This window comes from Muntiacus reevesi, chromosome 3, assembly GCF_963930625.1.
Source record: "Muntiacus reevesi chromosome 3, mMunRee1.1, whole genome shotgun sequence".
NCBI lineage: Eukaryota > Metazoa > Chordata > Mammalia > Artiodactyla > Cervidae > Muntiacus > Muntiacus reevesi.
Window position 1 is genome coordinate 98,260,902 of NC_089251.1, and position 26,810 is coordinate 98,287,711.

At 39.1% G+C, this 26,810-nt stretch overlaps 1 protein-coding gene across 1 annotated transcript in view; it reads left to right on the plus strand.

The window, feature by feature from the left end:
* TMEM131 (transmembrane protein 131) overlaps nucleotides 1-26,810 on the plus strand; it is a 179,560-nt gene that overhangs the window by 106,185 nt on the left and 46,565 nt on the right. The window contains exons 6-11 of the mRNA XM_065929757.1: nucleotides 7,425-7,541; nucleotides 9,978-10,100; nucleotides 14,905-14,985; nucleotides 17,435-17,585; nucleotides 17,677-17,733; nucleotides 18,636-18,697. Of these exons, the coding sequence (XP_065785829.1) occupies nucleotides 7,425-7,541; nucleotides 9,978-10,100; nucleotides 14,905-14,985; nucleotides 17,435-17,585; nucleotides 17,677-17,733; nucleotides 18,636-18,697 (591 nt within the window). The remainder of the gene's footprint in view (nucleotides 1-7,424; nucleotides 7,542-9,977; nucleotides 10,101-14,904; nucleotides 14,986-17,434; nucleotides 17,586-17,676; nucleotides 17,734-18,635; nucleotides 18,698-26,810) is intronic.

Sequence of the window (26,810 nt, forward strand, 5' to 3'; positions counted from 1 at the left end):
TCTTTAATTATATATAAAGACCTGGACATTTTTAATTCTATTTCAGGTTAAATTCTGATATCCATGCAAGTTATTGGGAATTGAACAAAATATGGTAGAGCCAGTGATATGCAAATATTATTATACAGATGATAAAAAGAATCAGATTTGTATCTGTTTATATGGAGTAATATGTTAATATGTAAAAAAAGCACATTGTAGAATAGAATATGTTGCCATTTTTTATAAAATGTAGAAAATCTTCCCTCAAACAGCATTCATCCCCTTAAACAGCATCTCTCCAATTTCCCCACCACCCAGAGTCTGGTAACCACCATTCTGCTCTCTGCTTTTATAAGTTCTGTGTTTTTAGATTCCACATAGAAGTGATTGTTTTTCACCATCTATCTCACTTAGCATAATGTCCTCATGGCCCTCCATATCACAAATGGCAGAATTTTTTTTTGTTATGGCTAAATAATATTCCATTGGATATGAATATACACCACAACTTCTTTATCCATTCATGTGTTGCCAGACACTTAAGTTGTTCCCATATCTTAACTATTGTGAATAATGCTGTAAAACGTGAAAGTGCATGTATCTCTTCAGTATCCTGTTTTCATTTCCTTTGGCTTTATACCCAAGTGGGATTATTGGATTATATGGCGATTGTACTTTTTTTTTTTAGAATCTCTAAACTGTTTTCCATGGTGGCTGAAACAATTTACAGTCTTACCAGCAGCATGAAAGGACTGCCTTATATCCACATCCTCACCAAGATTTTTCTGTTAATGACAGTTGTGAACTGATATCTCATTGTGGTTTTGATTTGCATTTCCCTGGTAATCAGTGATATTGAACATCATTACATGTGTTTGTCGGCCATTTAGATGTCTTCTTTGGAAAAATGGCAGTTTAGTTACTCTATGCATTTTTAAATCTGATTGGTTTTTTGTTACTGAGTTGTGTAAGTTCTTTATATATTGTGGGTATTAACCTCTTATCCATTATATGGTTTGCACATATTTTTGTTTTATTTTCGGCTGTGCTGGATCTTTGTTCCTGCACATGGGCTTTCTCTAGTAGCAGCAAGTAGGGGCTACTCTCTAGCTGTGTTACACAGGCCTGTCACTGAGATGGCTTCTCATTGCAGAGCACAGGCTCTTGAGTGTTCAGTTCACTTCAGTCACTCAGTCGTGTCCGACTCTTTGCGACCCCATGGACTGCTGCACTCCAGGCCTCCCTCTCCATCACCAACTCCCAGAGTTTACCCAAACTCATGTCCATTGAGTCGGTGATGCCATCCAGTCATCTCATCCCCTGTCGTCCCCTTCTCCTCCTGGCCCCAATCCCTCCTGGCATCAGGGTCTTTTCCAGTGAGTCAACTCTTCACATGAGGTGGCCAAAGTATTGGAGTTTCAGCTTCAGCATCAGTCCTTCCAATGAACACCCAGGACTTATCTCCTTTAGAATGGACTGGTTGGATCTCCTTGCAATCCAAGGGACTCTCAAGAGTCCTCTTCAAAACCACAGTTCAAAAGCATCAACTCTTCGGCACTCAGCTTTCTTTATAGTCCAACTCTCACATCCATACATGACTACTGGAAAAAACATAGCCTTGACTAGATGGACCTTTGTTGGCAAAGTAATGTCTCTGCTTTTTAATATGCTGTCTAGGTTGGTCACAACTTTCCTTCCAAGGAGTAAGCGTCTTTTAATTTCATGGCTGCAATCACCATCTGCAGTGATTTTAGAGCCCAAAAAAAGAAAGTCAGACACTGTTTCCACTGTTTCCCCATCGATCTGCCATGAAGTGATGGGACCGGATGCCATGATCGTAGTTTTCTGAATGTTGAGCTTTAAGCCAGCTTTTTCACTCTCCTCTTTCACTTTCATCAAGAGGCTTTTTAGTTCCTCTTCACTTTCTGCCAGAAGGGTAGTGTCATCTGCATATCTGAGGTTATTGATATTTCTCCTGGCAATCTTGATTCCAGTTTGTGCTTCCTCCAGCCCAGCATTTCTCATGATGTACTCTACATATAAGTTAAATAAGGAGGGTGACAATATACAGCCTTGACGTACTCCTTTTCCTATTTGAAACCAGTTTGTTGTTGCACATCCAGTTATAACTGTTGCTTTCTGACCTGCATACAGGTTTCTCAAGAGGCAGGTCAGGTGGTCTGATATGTCCATCTCTTTCAGAATTTTCCACAGTTTATTGTGATCCACACAGTCAAAGGCTTTGGCATAGTCAATAAAGTAGAAACAGATGTTTTTCTGGAACTCTCTTGCTTTATCGATGATCCATCAGATGTTGGCAATTTGATCTCTGGTTCCTCTGCCTTTTCTAAAACCATCTTGAACATCTGGAAGTTCACAGTTGATGTATTGCTGAAGCCTGGCTTGGAGAATTTTGAGCATTACTTTACTAGCGTGTGAGATGAGTGTAATTGTGTGGTAGTTTGAGCATTCTTTGGCATTGCCTTTCTTTGGGATTGGAATGAAAACTAACCTTTTCTAGTCCTGTGGCCACTGCTGAGTTTTCCAAATTTGTTGGCATATTGAGTGCAGCACTTTCACAGCATCGTCTTTCAGGATCTGAAATAGCTCAACTGGACTTCCATCACCTCCACTAGCTTTGTTCCTAGTGATGCTTTCTAAGGCCCACTTGACTTCACATTCCAGGATGTCTGGCTCTAGGTGAGTGTTCACACCATCGTGATTATCTGGATCATGAAGATCTTTTTTGTACAATTCTTCTGTGTATTCTTGCCACCTCTTCTTAATATCTTCTGCTTCTGTTAGGTCCATACAATTTCTGTCCTTTATTGTGCCCATCTTTGCATGAAATGTTCCCTTGGTATCTATAATTTGTTGGTTAGTTGTAGTTTTTTGGTTGAGTCTTCAGGATGTTCTGTATGTAATATCGTATCATCTGCAAATAACAACTTTTTCTCTTATTTTACACTTCTGAGACCTTTTATTCATTGTCTTGCCTTAATTGCTTTAACTTAGGCCTTCCAGTACTGGATGAATAAGACTAAGAGTGGGCACCCTTGTCTTGTTTCTGATCTTAAAGAAAAACTTTCAAATTTTCATCAGTGAGTATGATGTTAGCCCTGGGTGTTTGTATGTGGTCTTCATTGTATCAGGGTATGCTTCTTCTGTACTCAGTTGAAGGTTTTTATCATGAAGAGATATATTTTATCAAGTGCTTTTTTGTTGTGTGGCTGGATTTACTTTGCTAATAATTTTTGAGAATTTCTGCATCTATATTCATCAGGGATATTGTTTATAGTTTTCTTGTAATGTCCTGATCTGGCTTTGGTATCAAGGTAATGCTGGCCTCATAAAATGAGTTTGGAAATGTTCCCTTCTCTTAATTTTTGAAGAATTTGAGAAAGACTGGCATCAGTTCTTCTTTAAGTATTTGATAGAATTCACCAGAGAAGCCATCTGGTCCTGGAGTTTTCTGTTTGGGAGGTTTTTGATTACTTATTTGATTTCCTTACTTATTATTGGTCTATTGAGATTTTTTGTTTCTTCCTGATTCACTCTTGGTAGGTTGTATGTTTCTAGGAATTAATCCACCAGGCTGCTCTCCTCTCTTCCCCCCAACCCAGGAGAGGTCACTGTCTCATGCAGTGTTGCCTTAGCATGGGTTGGGGAGTTGACCCAGGAAAATTCCTCTTACTATCTCCCCTGCAACCAGATTCTTTTTTTTTCTTTCTTTCTTTTTCTTTGAATTCCATGGCATGCTGGAATACCTCCTTGGGAAAGGTAGACTTGGCAAGCTATCTCTTGTCCAGTGGTATCTTCCCAGGTAGCACGCTGCAGGTTCTTTCCTAGCTGCAACTGGACAGGATGGGGTGGGTTCATTGGTTCCGCAGCCTGTGCAGAAGTCTGTCCGCTTGTTTCCAGATACACAGGTGGGCAAGATGGCTCCCAGGTCTCCAGGTGTATGGCACCAGATCTCACCAGTCCGACAGAGACACTTCTGCTGTGGATGGATATCTAATATGTTATTTTAAAGGGAACAAGAGGGAGGAATGTCTTACACCATCAGATTTAAATAGGAGGGTCAGGGAAGGCTTCATTCAGAAGGTGACAATTGAAGACTGAAGGAGATGCATGCAGGGCAGTGGAATATATGGATGGCATTTCATACAGAGGGCTCGGCCAGCGAAGTCTCTGATATGAAAGCATGACTGGTGTGCAGAGAGGACAGTGTGGCTAGCCAGAGTGAGCAGGGGTGAGAGAAGTAAAGGGACTGTGGTAGGGGACGCACTGTGAAGGGCCTTGTAAGCTGATCCCGAACGGCACGGGGCGCTCTCACAGGCTTTGAGCAGAGGAGTGTTTTATAAGGATCACTGTTTATCAGAAATAGACTCAAGAAGGGCAAGGGGAGAGTAAAGGACGCTACTTATCTTGGCTATTGCAGAATATCAGTGTTATTATTAGTTTCAGATTATTATTATTTAGATGATTATTATTAGGTTATTATTATAATAACCTATTGTTAGAATATCAAGATTGCTCTAAGCAGAGAGAAAAAATGAAGAAAGCTGTAAGATTTGGGATGTATTTTGAAGACAGCAGCAGAATTTTCTGAGGTGGGATTGAGAGGAAGAGAAGCATCAAGAGTGACTCCAGAGATTTTGTCTTGAGCAGCTGGGAGGACAGAGTTGCCATCAGCTGAGATGGGAAAGGCTGAGAGGAGAGCAGGTTTTAAGAGTGTAGCCAGTAGTTCAGTTTTGTATGGATTAGATTTGGTGTTATCTCCTAGATGTCCAGGTAGAGGTGCCAAGTAAGCAATTGGTATTTAAGTTTGGTGTGTGAGGGAAAGGACTAGGCTTAAAACAGAAGTGTAGGCAACATTGTAAATCAACTGTGCTTCAATTAAAAAATCAATTTAAAAAAAAAGTAGCTTAACAGTGACCCCGTCTTTCCGCCGCAGCCACTACTCTCAAAGGAAAAGGAGAAGCATTCACTGAAGGAGGGAGGGTTGTTCAGAGGCTTTCATTTGTTGGTTTGCTTTCACATTCTGGTTTGGGTTTTTCCAATTGAAATAAAATCAAGAAATCTGAAAAAAAAAAAAAAAAAATGAAGAAGAAGAAGTGTTGGAGTCACCGGTAAAGATGTGAAGCCCAGACCTAGGTGAGATCGCCAGGGGAGCAGGTGGTCAGGGACTGACGTGGTACAAAGATGAAAAACGTCACTGCAAATAATTTAAAACCAAAGTTAGCACGTGTTGGGCTGCCTTCATTACCTTTTCCTACTGTTTTCTTTTTTCTTTAGTCAAACTAAATTTATTTTAAAGTTTGCAGCAAAGGGAACAAAAAGATAAATTGCAGCAAATCTGATGAATTTTTACAAGAATATTACATTCCTGAACCTGAGTTTATTGTTCTGTTTCATCACTGTTTTGTTACATCCTTAAGTGTCTTTTGGAAGTAGATTTTCCCTGTTATTTAGAAAATGAAAAAAAAAAGGAAATAATTGTTTTGTGTTTCTTGAGGCATCTTTTTTTTTTCTTTAGTTGAAGGGTAATTGGTTTACAATATTGTGTTGGTTTCTGCCATATATCATCCTGAATCAGCCACAGATATACGTATGTCCCCTCTCTCCTGAACCTCCCTCCCACCTCCAACCCCATGCCACCCACTCTGGGCTGTCTCAGGGCAGCAGGTTTGAGCACCGTGGATCATACAGGAAATCCCCACTGGCTGGTAGTGTATCTGTTTCACTGCTACTCTCAATTCCTCCCTCCCTCTCCTTCCTCCCTTGTGTCCAGTTTTCAAGTCTTTAGGTGATAAAGAGTTGATTGGATATTGGGAACTATCAGAGAACCTATACTCTTGTATCCAGGCGCCTTTTCCCCTTAGGGTAAAATGACATCGTGAAGTAAAAACTTCACCTTCCTTTTTACTCTTGGTCATTCTATCTGGAGTTTGATCAGTTTTGCAGACCTTTTTGAAGCATCAGCTTTCGGTTTTCCTGATTTTTCCATTTTCTATTCCATTATTTTCAGCTCTTGTCTGTTCGAGTCTTCTTTTGCTTACTTTGGGTTTAATTTATTCTTTTTCTAGTTTTTCAAGGTGGAAACATAGATTATTAATTTGAGACATTTCTTTTCAAGATAAGCGTGTAATGCTATAATTTTCCCTCCAAGTATTTCCTTTAGCTCAGCTCACAAATTTTGATATGCTGTGTTTTCTTTTCCAGTTGACTTTGAATGTTTTAAAATTTCCTTTGTGACTATTACTTTAACCGGTGGGTTATTTAGAAGTGTATTGTTTCATTTCAAACTGCTTAGGGGTTTACCATATATCTTCCTATTACTGATTTTTGGCTCAAGTGTGACCTCCATCTAGCATCTACAAACTCCAAAGTTTCTATGTACCATATTGTGTAGCCCACACTCAATGTTTAGCAATGCATAAAAATTTTAGCTGAATTCATTTTACTGTCTTGAATGCTAACCTAACCTTCTTCCCATTATCTGCCTTACTTATGTTCCCATCTCTTCTTGAAGGTGTTTGTCTTTCCTTAAATTGGGGGCTGGTTGATACACAAGAAAGGTTACCATTTTTTTTTTTTTTAAGGTTACCATTTTTAAGATGATTTTTGTTTTTTATAATACAGGAAAGATGCTCTTCCCAGCTTTCTACATCCAAAGCTGAAAACAGAAGTCTCAGTGCCATAGATTTTAAGCTATAATTTGGGGAGCATTTAGAGTTCTAGCCACAGAGGCAGAATGAGAGAAGTTAAGGACTTTGCATATTAAAATGCATTCTAAGGCTTCACTGCAGACAGAACTTCGTTCACAGTCTCAGAGACTTCGTGAAGCAGCCCTATTGTTCTGCTGTAATAAAATTTTAATTTGCAAACCACAGTGACATTCTCAGTTTGCTCAAGGTCAGAGGAGGGGTCTCCTCCCCTCTCCTTTCTTTTATAATGTAAGTTGCTGGCACTTTTTGTGCCTTGTGTGAATGGGTGACAGAGGTCAAAGGGTTGAGGCTGGGCTTGTTTACTTATTAGACTAGTTCAAGTGGCTGCTTGGTAGTAGAGTAGAACATCTTATAAAAAGCTCTGCTTCAGCTCATCTCCTCCTTGATCGTCTGATGTTGAAAGAGCCTGTAATTAGGCATTTCATTCCAGCCTGGTGGTTAATGAATGAACAGAATCCAAGGGAACCATCTGTTGTACCGGGTTTTAGAATTGTGATTGACAAAGATATGTGAAAGCCGATATGAAGACATCTTTTTTTTTTTTTTTTTTTGCAAAATAGTTTGGCTAATTTAAAATATAAACCTTTGGGAGGAAAAAGCTAGTTTATGGAAATGATTCTAAGATGTTTTAGAGAATTTTAGCTGTCTACTTATAGTCACTATGACCTGATACTTTTTTTTTTAACTAATTTAACTTATTTTCTTTTTCAGAAAATTCTTCCAGGAGGAAATACATCATTTGATGTAGTTTTTCTTGCAAGAGTAGTGGGAAATGTAGAAAATACTTTATTTATTAATACATCTAATCATGGGGTATTCACTTACCAGGTAAGAATCAGAATGAAATCTTTATTATTTATAAAATACAGTTTCCATCTTCATTCTATCATATGACAACATCTTGGGAACTCTTTTCAAAAACTCATGATCAGGGAAAACGTAAGAGTTTAGAGTTAGAGCATTTTTATACTTTACAACTGCATTTGTGAATATCCCTATTCAAATCAGACTGAACAAATGATCTTTAAAAGCTACAGCTAAAATGTTAATGTAAGATTGGTTGGCAGAAGAACAGTTAAAAGTATTTTCACAGTGCCTCTAGATTTTTAAAAATTTTTACTTTTTGCACATTTATGAAGTGATAATAGTTTCAGTATTAAAAGGTGGGTACCTGTTTTTCTTTGGTAATTATATTGTTTAAATTTTTCATCTTCCCTGGTGGCTCAATTGGTAAAGAAACTGCCTGCAATGCAGGAGACCCAGGTTCAATCCCTGGGTCAGGAAGATCCCCTGGAGAAAGGAGTGGCAACCCACTCTAGTATTCTTGCCTGGGAAATCTCATGGGCAGAGGAGCCTGTCGGGCTACAGTCCCTGGAGTCTCAAAGAGTTGGAGACAACTGAGCAACTAACACTTTATATGTACAATCATTGTTTGGATTATTAAAGAAAGTTAGTGTTTTTTGAATCAGAATTTTTTATATAGCATGATTACAAAGAAATCATTTATTTGGCACTGTTCTACACACTTTACGTGCGCTTCTGCCTCCATTGCAGATACTGTCCTCGTTTTTTTAGATGAGGAAGGTGAAGTTTAGAAAGGGTAAACAATTACGCTTATGCTACTGATAAGTTGTTGAGCAGGGATTCAACTCTGTGTCTTTATAGCTACAAAGACCATCCTGTTAACCACTGAGCTGTACTGCCCATGGAACTCAAATCCATCCTTAGCTCATATCTTACTTTACAGTTTCTATGCTTGTTTTTGGACGTTCCTTCTCAGCTACCCAGAATGCTTCATGTATGTTGTAAATTATCTGTGTATTTTGGAAATCATTGTCAGAGTAAACATTCATATTCGTCAGATATCATATCTTATGCTTATTTATGATGAGTGAGTCTTTAATAGTCATTTGGTAGGCATTCGGTAAACTTTGGAAGCCAGTACGGATGAGTGACTTTGACGTGCTGTGCAGAGCACGTGGCATATACTTGCTGAGTAAATGGAAAGACCTCCATGAGACTGGAAAGTCCTGTGCCCTCCAGAGGCAGCCCCAGCTGCCCACGGGCAGCCTGAGGTCGTGTCGGGTTGTCCTCCAGGTGCCCCGCTGCCCTCCACCTTCACCTCCCCACACCTAGTCTCACCTGCTCCTCAGCGCCGCTGCTGTCCCCCAGGCCGCCCGCCCCTGCCTTTCCCTGGGTGACGCGGAGCCTCCTGGCTATCTCCCCTCTCCTCCTCAGCCCTGCCACAGCCCACTGTTCATGCTGTAGCCAGGGTGATCTTCACCGAACATAAGCCACACCCGGTCAGCCCCTCATTAAATCTTTATGCTTTGACACTGCTCTTAGAGCAAAGTGCATGCGTCTGACCAAAGCCAGCAAGGCTCTAAGGATCTGACTCCCGCATTAGCTCTCCCATCTCATCCCATTTGACCATGGTTCTCATCTTTTTTTTTGTCTTCCAACAAGCCAGGCCTTTTCCTGCCTCCAGCCCTTTGCCTTTATCCTTCCCCTTGCTGAAGAGTCAGCGTTGCTTCTTCTCGTCTTTCAGGTGACATCAGCTCACGTCACCTCCCCTGGCCACCTTCTCTTAAAGAATTTTCCCATCCTCACTCCAGCTAGCTGCTTTATATCACATTATCCATTTTTTTGAAAAACTTTTTTATTCTTACCTGCCCCTCATACTAGAATTTAAGTTTCACAAGGACAGGCTTATTATGCATCTTGTTCACTGTTGAATTATTCACAACTGTATATGCTTGTGCCTAGCACATCATAGGCACTTAATAAATGTTTGTCATTTGAGTGACTGGCTCGCCCTGTTTGGTCAACCCACATTCCCAGGTAGGAATGAACTGGTACTGGGCTTGGTCGTTAAGAGATTGTCTGGGCCCTAGAGCCATCTTCAGGTGATTGAAACAGGGAAATCTTATTACTCTGTTTTTCTTCTTTTGTCTCTCCCATGACTTCATGAAGGAATGCTAGCATTTTGATTTCTTATATTATGAAATCATTCCAAATGTATGTTATTTAGAGATATGTATGTAAATATGAATATATATATTCTTGAGATATATGTGTATCTCAAATCAACTGATAGTCGAACAAGTACAGAAACTACATGTGTGTTCCTTTTTAAAAGAATTAAGATTTCACCATAAGTAAACTCACCAGTTTTCCGTAAATCAATCAGTTGTAACTATAAAAATGTTATCTAAAACTATAAAAGCTACTCAGATTGCTTTTCTTTTTTCTACTTGGAAACAGGTATTTGGTGTTGGAGTTCCAAATCCATACCGATTGAGGCCATTCCTTGGGGCCAGAGTCCCTGTGAATAGCAGTTTCTCACCTATAATAAACATACACAATCCTCACAGTGAGCCTTTACAGGTGAGTTTATGGCAGTGATTTTTTAACATGTTTCACTTCAGTGGAAATTAATGCTTAGCGTGAAATCTCAGTCTTTTACAGTTTTTAGAATACCTAAAATGGGCTTTTTAAATATATGCCAGTATGTAGTACTGAAGCAAGATATTCCTTTAATGCTGCTTGTAGTCTGAACCTGAGGTTATATCAGTCTGGTTATTGAATTTTTAGAACCATTTTTAAAATGACTGGGTTCTCTGGTGTTAGTATTAAGTGCCTCTACATTTAATTTAAGGAGAGTTTTCATCTATATGAAGCCCCTACTTTTCTTGCTTGAGTTCTTTGTGGCCCAGTTTAAAATTTTAAATTCACTATTTGTATTTATTTCTAGTAATACTAAATTTTTGGTGATGACAGTCTGGAAGTTAAAATCCAAGGAAAGGATAATATAGAACCATTGATTAAAAGCCACCTCATTTTTTTATTTTGAAAAATCCAATTCCTTATCTTACCCAGTCTTTTAGTATTCATTATTTCCACCTTTGAAACCCCTCCTCACTCATCCCTTATCTCCAACATGGTAGGAGTGGCTGGTGTCGCTCCTTCAGGTATTTCCTCAGATCCCCACCCAGGTCCCCAGTGACTTCCAGCCGTGGATGTTTGTTGCCGTTGTCGCTTCTGGCTGTGTTGTCTGTGTGGAAGGACATGTGGATACTTTCCAGAATAATGTTCACTCCCAGGGCCCATGGAGTTCTTCAGGACCAACGCTGAAGAACTGAGCAGTAGCTTGAAAATGGCAGGTGGAGGATAAACACTGTGTGTTGTGTGAGCCACTGAGCTTTGACTACGAAAGTGGGTTTTGTCAACCTAGCATTCCCTGGTAGAAAGGCTCATAAACGGTGAAGAGGAAATGAGGAAAAATACAATGAGATATTCAGATCTGGGTTTGTGAAATGCCTGGGAATTGTATGCTGAGGTAGCAAGAAAGCGTTCGCTGCAAACTCAGCTGCCACTGGGTGAGGATAGCTGTTGATAAAAACAGTCCCCCCAAATCCTGGTTATATATAGCTGAGTATCTTCATCATGAAAGAGGAAAGTGCCTTGTCTCCTGCTTTTACAGGTGAGAGAGAGCTACTCTCTGTCATCAGTCTTCATTTACATCCTTTTGCTGCTTTGGGGAATGGTGTGCTTTCCCTGTTTCAGCTAACTTTTATCACAAAACTATACAGAAACCTCGTAAATTCTTGCTGCTTTCTTTTCTTGACTGTTTTTGAGTCCAAGAAATAAGAATCGTCCTCTCGTTCTCTCAGGTCCTGCTGTGTGAGCTGCCACACACAGCTGCAGCAGCAGTGTTACAGAGTCCCAGGGATGCACCCCCTCCATGGTTGCCCCACGGCAGACTGAGGGTCTTGCTTTCTGCTGGGAAAGATGGAGGTTACAGACTCAGCAGATGCTGGCCAGCCTAGTTGTAATACTTAAGTAGCCTTACAGTCTGTGTCTTTGCTCCTCAACCTTTTGAGTCATCAGACTCCCATTGAGAACAACTATCTCTGAATTCAATATTGAATTTTTTTCTTTGGCTTGTCTAGTCGTTTTCCAGTCATGTATCATTTCAGTTCAGGATTTATCACAGTGCACTTTTTTCCCCCCCATTTATTTTGCACTTTTCATCAACACACGGGAGAGCAAATGGAAAGCCGGGGTTGCTCTCTCAGAACCAATAGGTTGAGAGCTCCCTGGCAGTTCAGTGGTTGAGACTCAGCTTCCAATGCAGGGGCACTGGTTTGATCCCTGGTCTGGGAACTAAGATCCCACATTCCACAGGGTCCTGTCAAAAAAAAAAAAAAAGAACAAATAGATTGTACCCGGAAGGCAGTTTTTTTTTTGTTTGTTTTTGAGAGAAAAAAATCCAAGTCCCTTCCTGATGGACACTGTTTACTTGAGGTGTAATTGCCATATAACATTGTGTTAATTTCAGGTGTACAATATAGTGATTCAGTATCTGTATATATCATAGAATGATCCCCACAGTAAGTTTCATTAGCAACATCACCACACATAATTACAAAAATTTTTTTTTCTTATGCTGAGAAATTTTAAGATCTGCTCTTTTAGTAACTTTCAAATGTGTGGTTATTAGTGTTGTTATTAACTATAGTCACTGTCCTGTCTATCACATTCCCATGACTTAATTGCTTTTATAACTGGAAGGTTGTGTGGCAGACATTCTTAACCTGATAGTCCTATGTGTCATGAACTTGTCCTCAAATTTAAGAAAGTGTTGTAAAGCAAGAAATTACACCTCATTTGTTCTTTTTATAACACTAACACACAAGTATGTTCTCACTAAAAACTATTAACAGTTCTAACGTGTGAGGCAGAAGTCCCCTTGAACTTGCTGCCTTCCAGTCCAGTACTGTCCAGCAGAACTTTCTGGTGCTGTGGGAGAGTTCTGTGTCTGCTCTGTCCAGTACACCAGCCACACGGGCTGGTGAGCACGTGAACTTGTGGCTAGGGTGGCTGAGGGCCTGAACCTTCAGCTTTACTTTATATCAATTGATTTAAATGTAAATAACCCCATGTAACTGATAACTGTTGTGTTAGCACAGCTCCTGCCCGAAGCCCTTCCTCACTGGTAACTTCCGTGTAATCTCGGAGTGTCTCCTCAGGCCTTTCTCTGTGCACGCTGAAGTTAGCATTCCTCGTGGGATTTTTTTTTTTTTACATAAATTATTGTTTGTATGTATCACTGGCATCCTTTTTCCCCTAAACTTTATTAAATTAAAAATAACTAGCAGTGGACTGAAAATCAGGAGCCTGTTGTTCTAGTTTTAATGTTATCTTCCCTTTGATTTTAATATTTAGCCTTTATCTGTCCCCATATCCATATTCCCTTCCCTCTTGTCAGGACTCAACCTTTTAAACTTGTTTTCAAACATTGTTAGGCTTGTTTCCTTAATACCTTGGGAGATTTCTAAATGAAATAACACATGGTATTTTCTGGTTTTACAGAAAAAGTCCTATAAGTCACCCCATCAGTTAAGGTGCTGTTGCTGTTAGCACAGTCAGTACTGAAGGGGAACAGTAATACATTGGAAGGCAAGTAATAATATGCAGACAAGATCATAGCTCCTTAGTCTTGGGTAAATTCATTACCGTAACAACACCACACACCAAACACAAAAGCCTCTAAGCGTATACTATAGTATTGCTGTTTCTCCTGCTTTGTCCTTTTTTATGTGCTCCTGGTTTGTGATAAAGACAAATAGAGGTTTTCCACCCATTCTCATTCTTCACCCCAGATTTGTGTTTAATTAAATATATTTATTTTTAAGAGGTAGGATAACTTTCCTTTAAAGAAAAGTCTCCTTTTCTTTATATGGGCAAAGAGGCATATGACTCTTCTGTTCCTTGCTGTTTACCCACGAGAAAGAAAAGCAGATGTCCACACAAAAATGTAGTGTTCATAATAGCTTTATCTGTAATGATCAAAAAACTGGAAACAACCCAGATGTTCATCAGCAAGTGAATGGATCTAAAATTGTGGCATATCCATAAAATCAAAAAAGAAATGAACTGTTAGTAAAAAAACAATATAGTGGATCTCAAGTTAATTACACTGAATAAAAGCAACCAGACATAAGAGTATACACTGTATGCTCCCATTTATATAAAATGCTATAAAACACAGACTAACTTTGAGTGGCCAAGAGCAGCTCAGTGGTGCCTGGGGATGGGAAAGGACAGAGAGTGGCAGGTGGATTGCAGAGGGTGTGAGGAAGCTTTGGGAGGCAAAGGGTTTATTTAATATAATAATTGTGATGGTAACTTCATTCCATCTTCATGTACGTGTCAGAATCTATCTCGTCATACACTTTCAAAATGTAGAGTGTTATTGTACATTAATCATACCTCAGTACAGCTGTTTTTTAAAAATATGTATAGTTATGGCTGATTTGCATTGCTGTGTGGCAGAAACCGATGCAACACTGTAAAAAGAAAAAAAAATTTAAAGAGATTATTAGCTTAAAAAAAAAAATGGATGTAGGTACAAGCCACAGAGATATTAATAGTACCTGTGATTTTGCTCCCAGAAGACATCAGATATTTTCATCCTGCATTGATACTGTTGCCTATCAATATGATATGGTCTTCACTATGTCATAATTAGGATTTCCCAGGTAGCTTGATGGTAAACAATCTGCCTGCCAGTGCAGGAGACATGGGTTCAATCCCTGGGTCAGGAGTATACGCTGGAGTAGGAAATGACAACCCACTCCAGTGTTCTTGCCTGGAAAATACCATGGACAGAGGAGCCTGGCAGGTAGGCTGCAGTCCATGTGGTCACAAAGAGTCAGACACGACTAAACAACTGAGCACGTGTCACAGTTACAGTAGTTATTAGATCTGCTACTGGATCTTGTTGTAGATGTGTGAATAAAGAAGAACTTGTGTTACTATAAGAAATACAAAATGTGTGTTTCTAAAATTTGATCCTTTCCTGGAACTGTTTCCTTAGGAAAATACAAAAATATATGTCCTCCAGATAGATTTTCTAAAATCCAGTCTGAAACAGCTATACTATTTCTGAGTTTGATATTTCAAAGTTACCTGTTTAATTAAATATTGCACCATTGCTTATACATATGGGCACTGCCTCTGGTGATGTGACACCATACTTATCCTACCAATACTCATCCTTTGTATCTATAAACATCTTTTAAATTTTTTCTGATAGATGCAATTAAGGCATCAAACATTTCTACATAACAGCAAATCACTTGCATCGAGAATATGATTTTAACTGTCGTGTACCATTCTGTCTCAGGTTGTAGAAATGTACTCTAGTGGAGGAGACCTTCACCTTGAACTTCCCACAGGGCAGCAGGGAGGCACCAGGAAACTGTGGGTGAGTGCAGACATGTCCTCTCATGTGACATCACTCGAAACCAGTTATTTCCTTACATACACCAGAAAACACTTCTTATCACCCAAAGAAATATGGATGATGTTTCCATAATTACTGTCTTAACATTAAATGCGCATCAAATATATTTGAAAACTGGATAGACTGAGAGAGTAGTAGAGTGGTATTAATAATTTTTGGAAAGAGTAGTGAACAAAACTGGTGGAACCTTTAACCCCCTGTGTGGAAAGGAAGAGATTTTAACTATTCTTCTACAGAATAATATTGGTAAAGCTTTCTCTGAATCTAATCGTTTATAATATGCTTTACACTAAAACTGGAAAAAAAAAAAAAAAGAACCTGTGGAAGCGATTCATGGTATTTTTGAAGGTACATAATTGAACATTCAAACTTATTGTTGATGGCAGAGATGGCATTTGCAGAGGGAACATAGGCCCTTGTGATGACTTAGAAACTAAGTTCTTAGGTGATCTCTCAATACATCCACATTTAATGCTGTTGAAGATGTATCAATAGTTTGTGTAAGTGGTGAGAGAACCACTTTCTCTTGGAGAATATTAGAAAATATTAACCAGATTAATGAATATGTAGCCGTTACTTAATTTGCAAAGGTTCCTGCCATAGGAGGATTGTTTTCATTCTTTAATGCTGTCTACTCAGCTTTAATCAGAGAAGGGAAAGGCATAGAATATGCAGTGCTTGTCACTAAAATCACTGCTTATCCATAATTGAAGACACGTAGACTTGACCACATGAATAAGTTCTGAAGATCAAAGTTTCTTTGTTAATTGCTCTGTTAATTTAAAAACACATCACCTCTTGATTCTGTCATCTGACCAGTCTCAACCAGGGAAGGAAGGGATGTGCGGGGACATTTTTTAGAATGTTAGCTTGAACATTTAGAAACCAAATTGTCAGTGACTAAATTAACTCCTGAGACTTAGAAACACTCTAGCTGGTAGAAAGGTACGTAATGGACAGCCTTTTTATATCCTTTCACAAAAGTGTTTTGCCTTGAAATTATGATTTTGCTTGAAGAGACTTTGGGAGAAATTGTGTATAAAGCAATGCTTTATAGAATTAATTATAAGGTATTTAATTTGTGTTATAATTCTAAATAGAAGAACTAAGAATGTACTGTGATGGGGTTCCCAGGTGGCGCTAGTGGTAAAGAACCCGCCTGCTAACGCAGGGGACATAAGAAGCGCAGGTTCAATCCCTGGGTTGGGAAAATCCCCTGGAGGAGGACATGGCAACTCACTCCAGTATTTTTGCCTGGAGAATCCCATGGACAGAGGAGCCTGGTGGATACGGTGTATAGAGTCGCAAAGAGTTGTACACGACTGAGGCGACTTGGCACACACGCTGAAGTGGATTCTAATAAACATTAGAGAATTCAGAGATCTAGTTAAGAATTGTAATGTAGCAGACATGGAAAATTGTTTTAATATTCTTAGCAGCTACAAGAAAACATAGTGATTCTTATTCCTACAAATCTAGAGTGAGATTGGCCTAGAGAAGGCAGTTGGCCTTGACCTCACCCCCAGCCTGTTTCAGCGTACATGAGCAAACCCAGAGACCAAGTCAGCTCCCAGAGATGGGGATGTGGGTGAGCCATCTTTAATGGCCCCGAGAGGGTTCCAGTCACCTCTTTTCTACTTTGAGTCTAAAAAGTTAAGAGAATAGAGGCAAATGAAGACCAGTACATTCTGAACCACAGGGATTTCCTAAAATAAGCCAAAAGGTGTGTACAGAGAAACTCTGGAACTCTGCCCAGTGAAGCCAGTTTATTATAAAACCAGGAAAAGATTTATACCTCAAAAAAAAAAAAATCTTTTTTTCCAGTGACTCTTCCTTCTAGTGTATATGTACGTTTTTATGAACCTAAAAAGCTGTGCTACTTTACATGCTAAGAGCCTTACTGAACACATTTGTTGAACTGTGGATTTGCTTGGGAAGCCTGTTCTGTTAGGTTTTAAACTGAAGGAGAGCCAAGTCTGTGTTCCCTTAGTTGTCATTTAAAGAGAATCCTGTGAACTTCTGGAAAAGCAGTTTCTCTTTGGCAGTGATGTGTTTATTGTTTAGAGGATTTGGACTGAAATCCTCTAAACAAGCACACCAATACAGCAAAAAAATTGGATTCTACCTTTTAATGATGACTTTGCAGCTGACAGTTTTTTTCATATAATTTTATCTCTTTTTTGTTTTGTTCAATTTTATATACCAAATTTCATCAATTTTAAGATACACACGTTTTTATCATTTAGCATCCTCCAAAATTGGACTGTGCAGTATAATCAGTGAAATGAATGTGTTTGTTTAATTGGCAGTATTTTTTTCTATATAAAATAATAATGCATCTTTTAGGTGATGTCATCTTATTCAGTAAACTGTAGTGGTTTTGCTACATTCTGGTCTGTTAACTTGTCAGGAAATTCCTCCTTATGAAACCAAGGGAGTGATGAGAGCCAGTTTTTCATCTAGAGAAGCAGATAATCACACAGCTTTCATAAGAATAAAGACAAATGCTTCAGACAGCACAGAGTTTATCATCCTTCCAGTTGAAGTGGAAGTTACAACAGGTGAGTAAACAACTGAAGGAGCGTAGTTTGTCTTCAGCACATCTTACTCTGGCAAAATGAAATATAATTGTTTACTCTTCTTTTTTCCAAGCTCCTGGAATTTATTCCTCAACTGAAATGTTAGATTTTGGTACACTGCGAACACAAGGTAAAAAAATAAGAGAGAGTGTCATTATAAGCCTTTTTTTAAGATCCCTGTATTCCTTACTAAATGGCTCTCCTTTAACTCCTCTAATTAGTTCAGCTTTAAAAGTTATTTCTCAGCCTATTACATGATCTTGTAGAAGTCTGCTTCTGGGAAGTCAGAGCCCGTGGGGGTTTACACCCCATTCTTCTGAGGGATGCCATTGCTTACCAGATGGGAAAGCAGTGTCATGGATAACTTAAGTCTTCTCAATGGAAGATTGAGGCAGAAAGTAGTTTCTTAATCCAGTTTCTCACCTATTTAGTTATGCTAAATCTTTTAATTGTAAAATAAAGGAAATAAAAAGATTTACTTCTGAATTTTTGTTTAGATATGGATTAATTCAGTTGCATTATAATAATGTAATGTTAGAAATCAGTCCCTGAGGTCAGAGAAAGAATTCAAATTCTTAAATTGAAAATAACCAGAGGATTTATTAAAAGAAAAAAAGAAGGCATGTAGTACAGGCTTCCTTCTGTGGGGCCATATGTAATTGAAATTTGGTTGTTTAGGATTGAAGACTTATTCTTGAAGGTTAGATTTGGTTTTAATATAATAATTTCATATAGTACTTTATTGAATTGCTTCATTGTGCTTTGCTGGAAAACTAAAAGATTGGTGATGATGTCAATTTCACTGAAAAAGTTTGTTTTTTGATCTGATTGTTTAGTTCTTATAGTACTCACTGTCCTTAAAAGTAAGGCAGTTCCTGTCTAGGAATGTGATTGTCACATTCTTTTCATAAATGTGATTGTCATTCTACTTCACGTTCTAAAATATATTTAAACTGATATAAGAGAAAGATTATAACTTGCTATAGAAAACATACCACTTTAAGAAATGTTTCTTTTCCTCAATTTTAACAGATCTACCAAAAGTTTTAAATCTTCATTTATTAAATTCAGGAACAAAAGATGTGCCAATAACAGTAAGTTTTTGCTTATATTTTTTCCTAATTTATATATTCTTTGTTTTTAAACTTATGAAAAGTTATAAAATAAACTCCTGCTCTAAAGGATATCTGTTTTGTGGTGACCTGGTGCCACTTTGGTTCAAAACAGAGTATAGGAAACTTGCCTGCCTGTCTGATCAGATTTTAAGGATGAGAAGGGCATGTGAACAGTCTTCTCCAAGGACTCTGAACTGGAGTTCATGAGGTTCCGATTTAGGCCTGTGGATTCTGATGAATCCTAGGATCTGTGTGCTGTGTATAAAGAAAAACGGGTTGTTAGACTTAAGGTATAGTTAACTAAAAAAGAGATATAAGATTCAGATGAGTTGGAAGGAGAAATCAGGAAGCAGAGAGATGTGATAGGTAGTGGTCAAGTGCTGTTAACCTGTGACACAGGGGCCCCTTCTAACCAGCATCTGCCATAGTTATCCTCAGTAGCACGCTGAAACTACGGTCCTCTCACTGTCTCATGCATACACATGGAACAAGTGACTTTAATGCCTTGTAGTGGAATTGGAGTGCCATGCAATGGTTTGAAGGAGCTTGAGTATCCAGATTTTGCTTTAGTCCGTGACCTCACCTCCTGGTCATAGAGGTGAGGTCCCCAAGTTACACAGAGAATAATGGAAGAGGAAAGCAGTGTATTTTTATTACAACCTGTGCTGGTGTCAGAAAACCTATATTCAGAGAACTCTGATAAAAGTGAGATAGATCAGATGGGCCTGGAGACCTAGAGACCATTGTCCATTTCAACCAAACCCAGAATTTTGCACCAACTGGTGGAGTAGAGACTAAGGAGAAGAAGGTATACAGTCCCTAAGTAATGGAAGAGATGGTCACCCCAGGCAGCCACATTTTAATGCACAGTGACCTTGCTTACTGGGAGAGTTGTAGATTAAGCAGTGTCCTATCAGACATATGACTTAGTATTTCTTCCTGCTTGGTAGGAGAATTGGGAGTGAGTTAGGAGAATGGAGTCTGTAAAGAGCTTCCCCTGGGATGCAGTGGAGATGAAACTACTGCAGCCTGAGGTTCCTACCACTCCAGTGTTAGACCTGCTAAGTATGCTGGGGTTCTTCAAGGGCCCGGGACCTTTCCTTAGATGACAAGGAACAGCTTCTTTGACCCTGCCACCTTGATAATGTATTTTTCTTTAAAAAACAAACAAACATAATGCTGACTATTGTTGCTATGTTGAGGGGTTAGGGATTGTTTTTGGCTCTTTAATCTGTATTGAAGTTTTCACGAGTCTATAGAAAAATGAGCAATGTAAATGTTTATAAAAATATGAGTGTGTGTATGTTAACATAATTAACATGAAGTTATAAACACTCTTTCTGGATAAGGACCATTCTGAGATAGTATACTTGCTTCTTTGACATGAAAATATTTGTTGTTCTATAAATAAAGGTAATACATAGTTGGGGAGAATTGTTTGGAGTTTTGTTTTGTTTTTTAATAGAATGAGTGGGAAAGTATTCTTTCCTCTTCCCTTTTTGGGGAGAGTTTGCGAAGGATTGGTGTTAATTCTTCTTTAAATGTTTGGTAGGATTCACCAGTGAACTCATCTGGACCTAAACTTTTGTTCATGGGACATTTTAAAATTATTAATTCAATCTCTTTACTTACTGTAGGCCTATTCAGATTTTCTGTTTCTTCTGGAGCCAGTTTCAGTATCTTCTTTCTAGGAATTTTTTCATTTCATCTAAGTTAGCTAATTTGTTGGCATACCATTGTTCAGTGTTTACTTACAATGCTTTTATTTTCTGTGCGGTAGATAGTAATGGCCCATCTTCCATTCTTGATTTTAGCAATTGTAGTCTCCTCTCTATTTAAAAAAAAATTTCAGTCAGTCTTGCTAAAGTTTTTTCAGTTTTGTTGACCCTTTCAGAAGACCAACCTTTGGTTTTGTTAATTCTCTGTTATTTTTTTGGTTCAACATTAAACTACCCTTTGTTTTATGAATAAAGGTAGAAGAGAGTAGGAATTTCTCCTTTTTCCCCTCATCCCCAACATCCTCACATTTGCAAAAATAAGAAGTTATACTTCCTTACACACACACACACACACACACACACACACAGATACACATTTCAGGTTTTACCAGTGAAATGAAAAGGCCTAAGAATCACCGCTCTATTATAACATCTCAGAATCTCACTGTATACTTGGAGTTGGATTCTCTTTGCTCAGACTTTGCTAGTTTAGAGCATCAAGAGTTTCCTTCGACATGGGGTGTGTCTCCTGCTCCGTCTATCCAGCTTGCCTTGGCTACAGCCTGCTTTTGTACTCTGAACTTCCTGGTCCAGAATTCCTTCTGGAGCCCGACTGGCAGCAAGGAGCACAGTTACCACATGCGTGATGATGTGCGCGCATCTCCTTTCCTGCCCGCATGCCCTCTGCACAGCCTCCTGAAACACACCGTCTGGCTTCGTTCTAGGATGCCCCTTTCAAGTCGGTCGTGCACATGCATATAGGTCAGACTCTTGGCTGTGGGTGGATGGCCTGCTGCTGCCTCAGTTGAGACATCAGATAATTGTTACTGTTTTGTGTGTGTGCTGCCTGCTCTTTGTTTCTTACTAGTTTCTTTGATCCTGTGGATTGTCTCGCATAGGGCAGGAGCTCTCCTGCTTGTTGGGCAGATTTCAGGCCTGAAGTCCTGTCTCCATATGTACAGGCTTGGGGGCTTCCCTGGTGGCTCAAATGGTAAAAGAATCTGCCTGCAATGCAGGAGATCCAGATACAGTATTCTTGCCTGGAGAATTCCATGGACAGAGGAGCCTGGCTGGCTACAGTTCATGGGGTCACAAAGAATGGGACACAACTCAGTGAATTTCATTTCACTTCAGGCTTTTATTGGGAAAGTGCCTTTTCTTAACCCACACATTCTGGTCTAACTTTTTACATACAATGAATGGACCCAAATGACTTTTTCAATAAACATTTTCTAGAAAAATGAAATCAGCAATTTTAAGAATGTGAATTTAAAAAAGCTTATATTTAATTACTATAAATGAATTAAATAGTAAGTATAAATAGGCCCATGTTCCTATTTTTCTCTTTTATTAAGGATTTTAGAATACATTGTAAGTGGACATTTTTGCTCATACCATGAGTTAGGCTTTATGCTAAGTTCTTTACATGGATTATCTTATTTGATGTAACTCTCCTGTAAAGTACACAGGTCCTTCTTTTCCAAATAGGGAAAATGAGTCAGACCTTTTAAAGTAACTAAATTCAGCTATATAAAATGCAAAAGTTCAGTTCACTCAGTCGTGTCCGACTCTTTGGGACCCCATGGACTGCAGCACGCCAGGCTTCCCTGTCTGTCACAAACTCCCAAAGCTTGCTCAAACTCATGTCCATTGAGTCGGTGATGCCATCCAACCATCTCATCCTCTGTCATCCCCTTCTCTTCCTGCCTTCAGTCTTTCCCAGCATCAGGTTCTTTTCCAAGTGAGTCAGTTTTCGCATCAGGTGGCCAAACTATTGGAATTTTAGCTTCAGCATCAGTCCTTCCAATGAATATTCAGGACTGACTTCCTTTAGGATTCACTAGTGGGATCTCCTTGCAGTCCAAGGGATTCTCAAACGTCTTCTCCAACAACACAGTTCAAAAGCATCAATTCTTTGGCTTTCAGCTTTCTTTATGGTCTAACTCTCACATCCGTCCATGACTACTGGAGAAACCATAGCTTTCACTAGACGGACCTTTGTTGGCAAAGTAATGTCTCTGCTTTTTAGTATGCTGTCTAGGTAAGTCATAACTTTTCTTCCAGGGAGCAAGCGTCTTTTAATGTCATGGCTGCAGTCACCATCTGCAGTGATTTTGGAGCCCCCAAAAATAAAGTCTGTTACTGTTTCCCATCTATTTGCCATAAAGTGATAAGACTAGATACCATGATTTAGTTTTCTGAATGTTGAGTTTTAAGCCTACTTTTTAACTCCTTTCTTTCACTTTCATTAAGAGGCTCTTTAGTTCTTCTTTGCTTTCTGCCGTAAGGGTGGTATCTTCTGCGTATCTGAGGTTATTGATATTTCTCCCAGCAATCTTGATTCCAGCTTGTGCTTCATCCAGCCCAGCATTTCGCATGATATGCTCTGCATATAAGTTAAATAAGCAGGGTGACAATATACAGCCTTGACGTACTCCTTTCCCTATTTGGAACCAGTCTGTTGTTCCATGTCCAGTTCTAACTGTTGCTTCTTGACCTGCATACACATTTCTCAGGAGGCAGGTCAGGTGGTCTGGTATTCCCATCTCTTTAAGAATTTTCCAGTTTGTTGTGATCCACACAGTCAAAGGCTTTGACGTAGTCAATAAAGCAGAAGTAGATGTTTTTTTGGAACTCTATTTTTGATGATCCAACAGATGTTGGCAATTTGATCTCTGGTTCCTCTGCCTTTTCTAAAACTGGCTGGGACATCTGGAAGTTCACGGTTCACATACTGTTGAAGCCTGGCTTGGAGAATTTTGAGGATTACTTTGCTAGCATGTGAGATGAGTGCAATTGTATGGTAGTTTGAGCATTCTTTGGCATTGCCTTTCTTTGGGATTGGAATGAAAACTGACCTTTTCCAGTCCTGTGGCCACTGCTGACTTTTCCAAATTTGCTGGCATATTGAATGCAAAAGTTACATGAAACTATATTAGGTATACATATCAATCAAGTTTTTATGACTATCATTTTAATTGTATATTCAGTATTCCTATTAAAAACCTGTTGGTTTATGTACCTGTCCTAGATCTACATCTGTGCCTACCTATGTGTATTTTCTTCTAACATCTGAAGCCTGTACTCTTGATTGTGTTATGGTAGATTTATTTCTCATTCATTCATTCATTCATTCACTCATCCACTCATTCAGTAAACATTCTGTAAGCATCAGCTGTATGCCAACTTCTGTGCTGAGTACTGAGGATACAGCGGGGACTCAGAGAACCAAGGTCTTGCCCTTTACTAAGCTCATTTTTTTCAGTTGCGAGACAGACAAACAGATATGCAACATTATTATCAACTGAGAAATAAACCAAATGGCGTGCAAGTCGAGGAAGGAGTTGGTTTAGGTAGAGCTGTCTCTGAGGAGCTGACATTTGAGGTAATAACTGAAGAGTGAGAAGCAGGCACCCATAAGGAAAGCAAAGCTGGTGGACAAGTGTTCCATCACAGGGATGAGCAAGTGCAAAGACCTGAGGTGCAGCTGCGAATGTTGAAACTGACTGGGCTTAGATGTAAAAGACGGGCTGGAGGGTTGAACAGGGTTTCCCTGGCTCCTGGGAGGAGTTTTGGTTTTACTATAAGGGCAAGGGAAAATTACAGAATTTTAAGCAAGGGTGTGATGTCATTTGATCTATGTGTTATTAAAGTCACTGTAACTGCTTTTTAGAGAATGAACTGAAGAAGGTTAAAAACCTATTGCAAAAAAAAAAATAAACCTATTACAGTGGTCCACTTGAGAGATGATGATAGCTTGGACTTCTTGCCTTATCAGCCAGGGGATGAACCCGTCTGCCATGGAAACTGAGTATTAAGAGAGCTTCCCAAGGTTTTTCCATAGTATGCCAGACCTACAGACTGGTGCCTATTAGAAAGGTCCCTGCCTCCCTCCCTCCAGGGAATTCAGCGTCTCTTCATTTTTCAAGATATAAGACTACTTCCCAGGTGGCGCAGTGGTAAAGATTCCACCTGCCAATGCAGGAGATGCGGTTTGGGAAGATCCCCTGGAGAAGGAAATGGCAACCCACTACAGTATTCTTGCCTGGAGAATTCCATGGACAGAGGATTCTGATGGGCTACAGTCCGTGATGTCACAAAGAGTCTGACGTGACTGACCACACACACACACTAAAGCAAGCAACTCCCAATATAAGCTCCTCACCATCAGTGAGCAAGATACCCAGCTTCAAGCCTTCCTGACACAGCTCGTCTATAGTGCAACTTTGAAAATATAGTTTTCCTCAACATTTATAAAACATGAATGCTTTATAAATAATGCAGTAAGTTTGCTTGAGATGTCTTAAAACACCTTTGTATGAAGTTTCCTTGCTAATTAATAAGAGATCACAGATGTCCTTAAATTTTACCTGTGTCAACTTGACGTGAGTCTTAGAAAATCTGTGCACCTACTATTAAAAATACAATTGCTATATACCAGAAGGTTTTTTTGTTTGTTTGTTTGTTTTGCTTGCTTAAAGCAGTTGAGTCGTTTCAGAATGTCCTGGGCCTGGTGTCTCACTTGAGAGTTACTGAGCATAGTTGGGTATGAATGTCGTGAGAAAGACTGGAACTATATTTAGAGCCTGTGCAAGCTGCCTTTCCTGGGAATCTTGCCACATTTTTTCCACTTCTCAATTATCTTTAAGTAAACAACAGTTAGTGACTGATGCTGAAATATATTGTTAGTATAAATATGCTTATTACAAGTTTCTGATTATTTATTACTTTTCATTTAAAGCCACCAGAATAAGCCAACTGTTTAAGTCTTTCGTTTATTTTGCTTTGTTTTTGTTTCCTTGGAAAATGGGTTTTAACTGATTGGGATATTTTTTTCTTTTAATGGTAGTAAGTGAGCACTTTAGACCATTTGTATAAAACATGAGTCAATTGAATATTATTTATTATTAGTGTAAATAATATTACTATTAGTAATACTACTATTGGTAAAATAACATGACTGTTATTTTAAGGTAATATTAATAACATGGACATAAACTTTTCCTCTGGTAAGGAAAGTCTTAAAGTGTGTTTCATATGAGAAAAACATTTTTTTCCATCAACTAAGTTCTTACTACTCAACAGTGACTATATGGTAAGAAATACTATTGCTTAGCTGTTTCTGGCATAGACCCGTGCTTATTACTGATGAACCGCAGCTCACAGCCTTTGAGCATGTTTGAAAATGGTCAGGGTTCCATCACGGCTGTATCAGTCAACAGAGCAAATAAAGAATTGGGGATCAAATGTGTCCTCTGTAAACTGCAAAGCTTTACATGATCGTCTCTCAAAATAAATCCTGACCTCAGGATAAGTATGACTGGCTTGCAGAAAAACAGCAAAATTAATAGAATCACATTTTTTAAATAGATGAAAACTTTATTGTTGTTGTTTAGTTGATAAGTCATGTCCAACTCTCTTGCGACCCAATGGACTGTAGCCCGACACGGATTTCTCAGGCAAGAATACTGGAGTGGGTTGTCCTTTTCTTCTCCAGGGTATATTCCTGACCCAGGAATTGAACTCGCATCTACATTGGCAGGTGGATTCTTTACCACTGAACCACCAGGGAAGCCCCTGATGGAAACTTAGAAAATACCTAATCCAATCCCCTATGATTTTACAGGTGGAAGAGACATGGCCCAGAGTAAATTGCAGCTTACAGAAATGTACACTGCTGGTTAATAGTTAAAATCCTTTTGTTCTGAACTCATCACTCTGGGTTTCTGTACTGCTTTCCTTTCCTTCAGAAAAAATATGGTAGCATAGTTTGATGAAACCAAATAAACTTTCTCCAGTTATCTTATAGTCAGGCTGCTTTGTTTTACTGTTAAAAATACATATCACTACATATACACATGCATACCCTTCAAGGAAGGAAGATTCATACTTTAAATGACTGCTAGCAACAGAAGATTATTGATAGCAAATATATTGATATGAACCCATCAGCCCCTCCATCTCCCCATTAGAGATTCAGAAGCAAAGTAAGAGTTCTCAAAGAAGAAGAAAGATAAAGAGATAAAATGCTGGGAGAGCCTGCAGCCAAGAGCTAAGGCAATTAGAATTTCCAGCACAGAAAACCACAGGGTCCTCCTGAGGACCATCATCCCAGGCCCAGTAAGACACCCTGACAGCTGAGTCACTAACCAGCAACGGGGAGGGTCGGTTCCCTGCTAACTGGAGCTAAGAAGCAGTATCTGTCATCTCTCTGTAGGTAGCCAGCTTTGTTTCCTGTGATTGAAACATGGTGCAAGAGACAGCGTTTCCTCTCACTCTCCTAAGATGCTTCTTGTGCCTTTAAAGGACTGTCCTTCTTTCTCTTCAGGCACATTTGTTGTTGTCTAGGCACTAAGTCATCGCCAGCTCTTTTG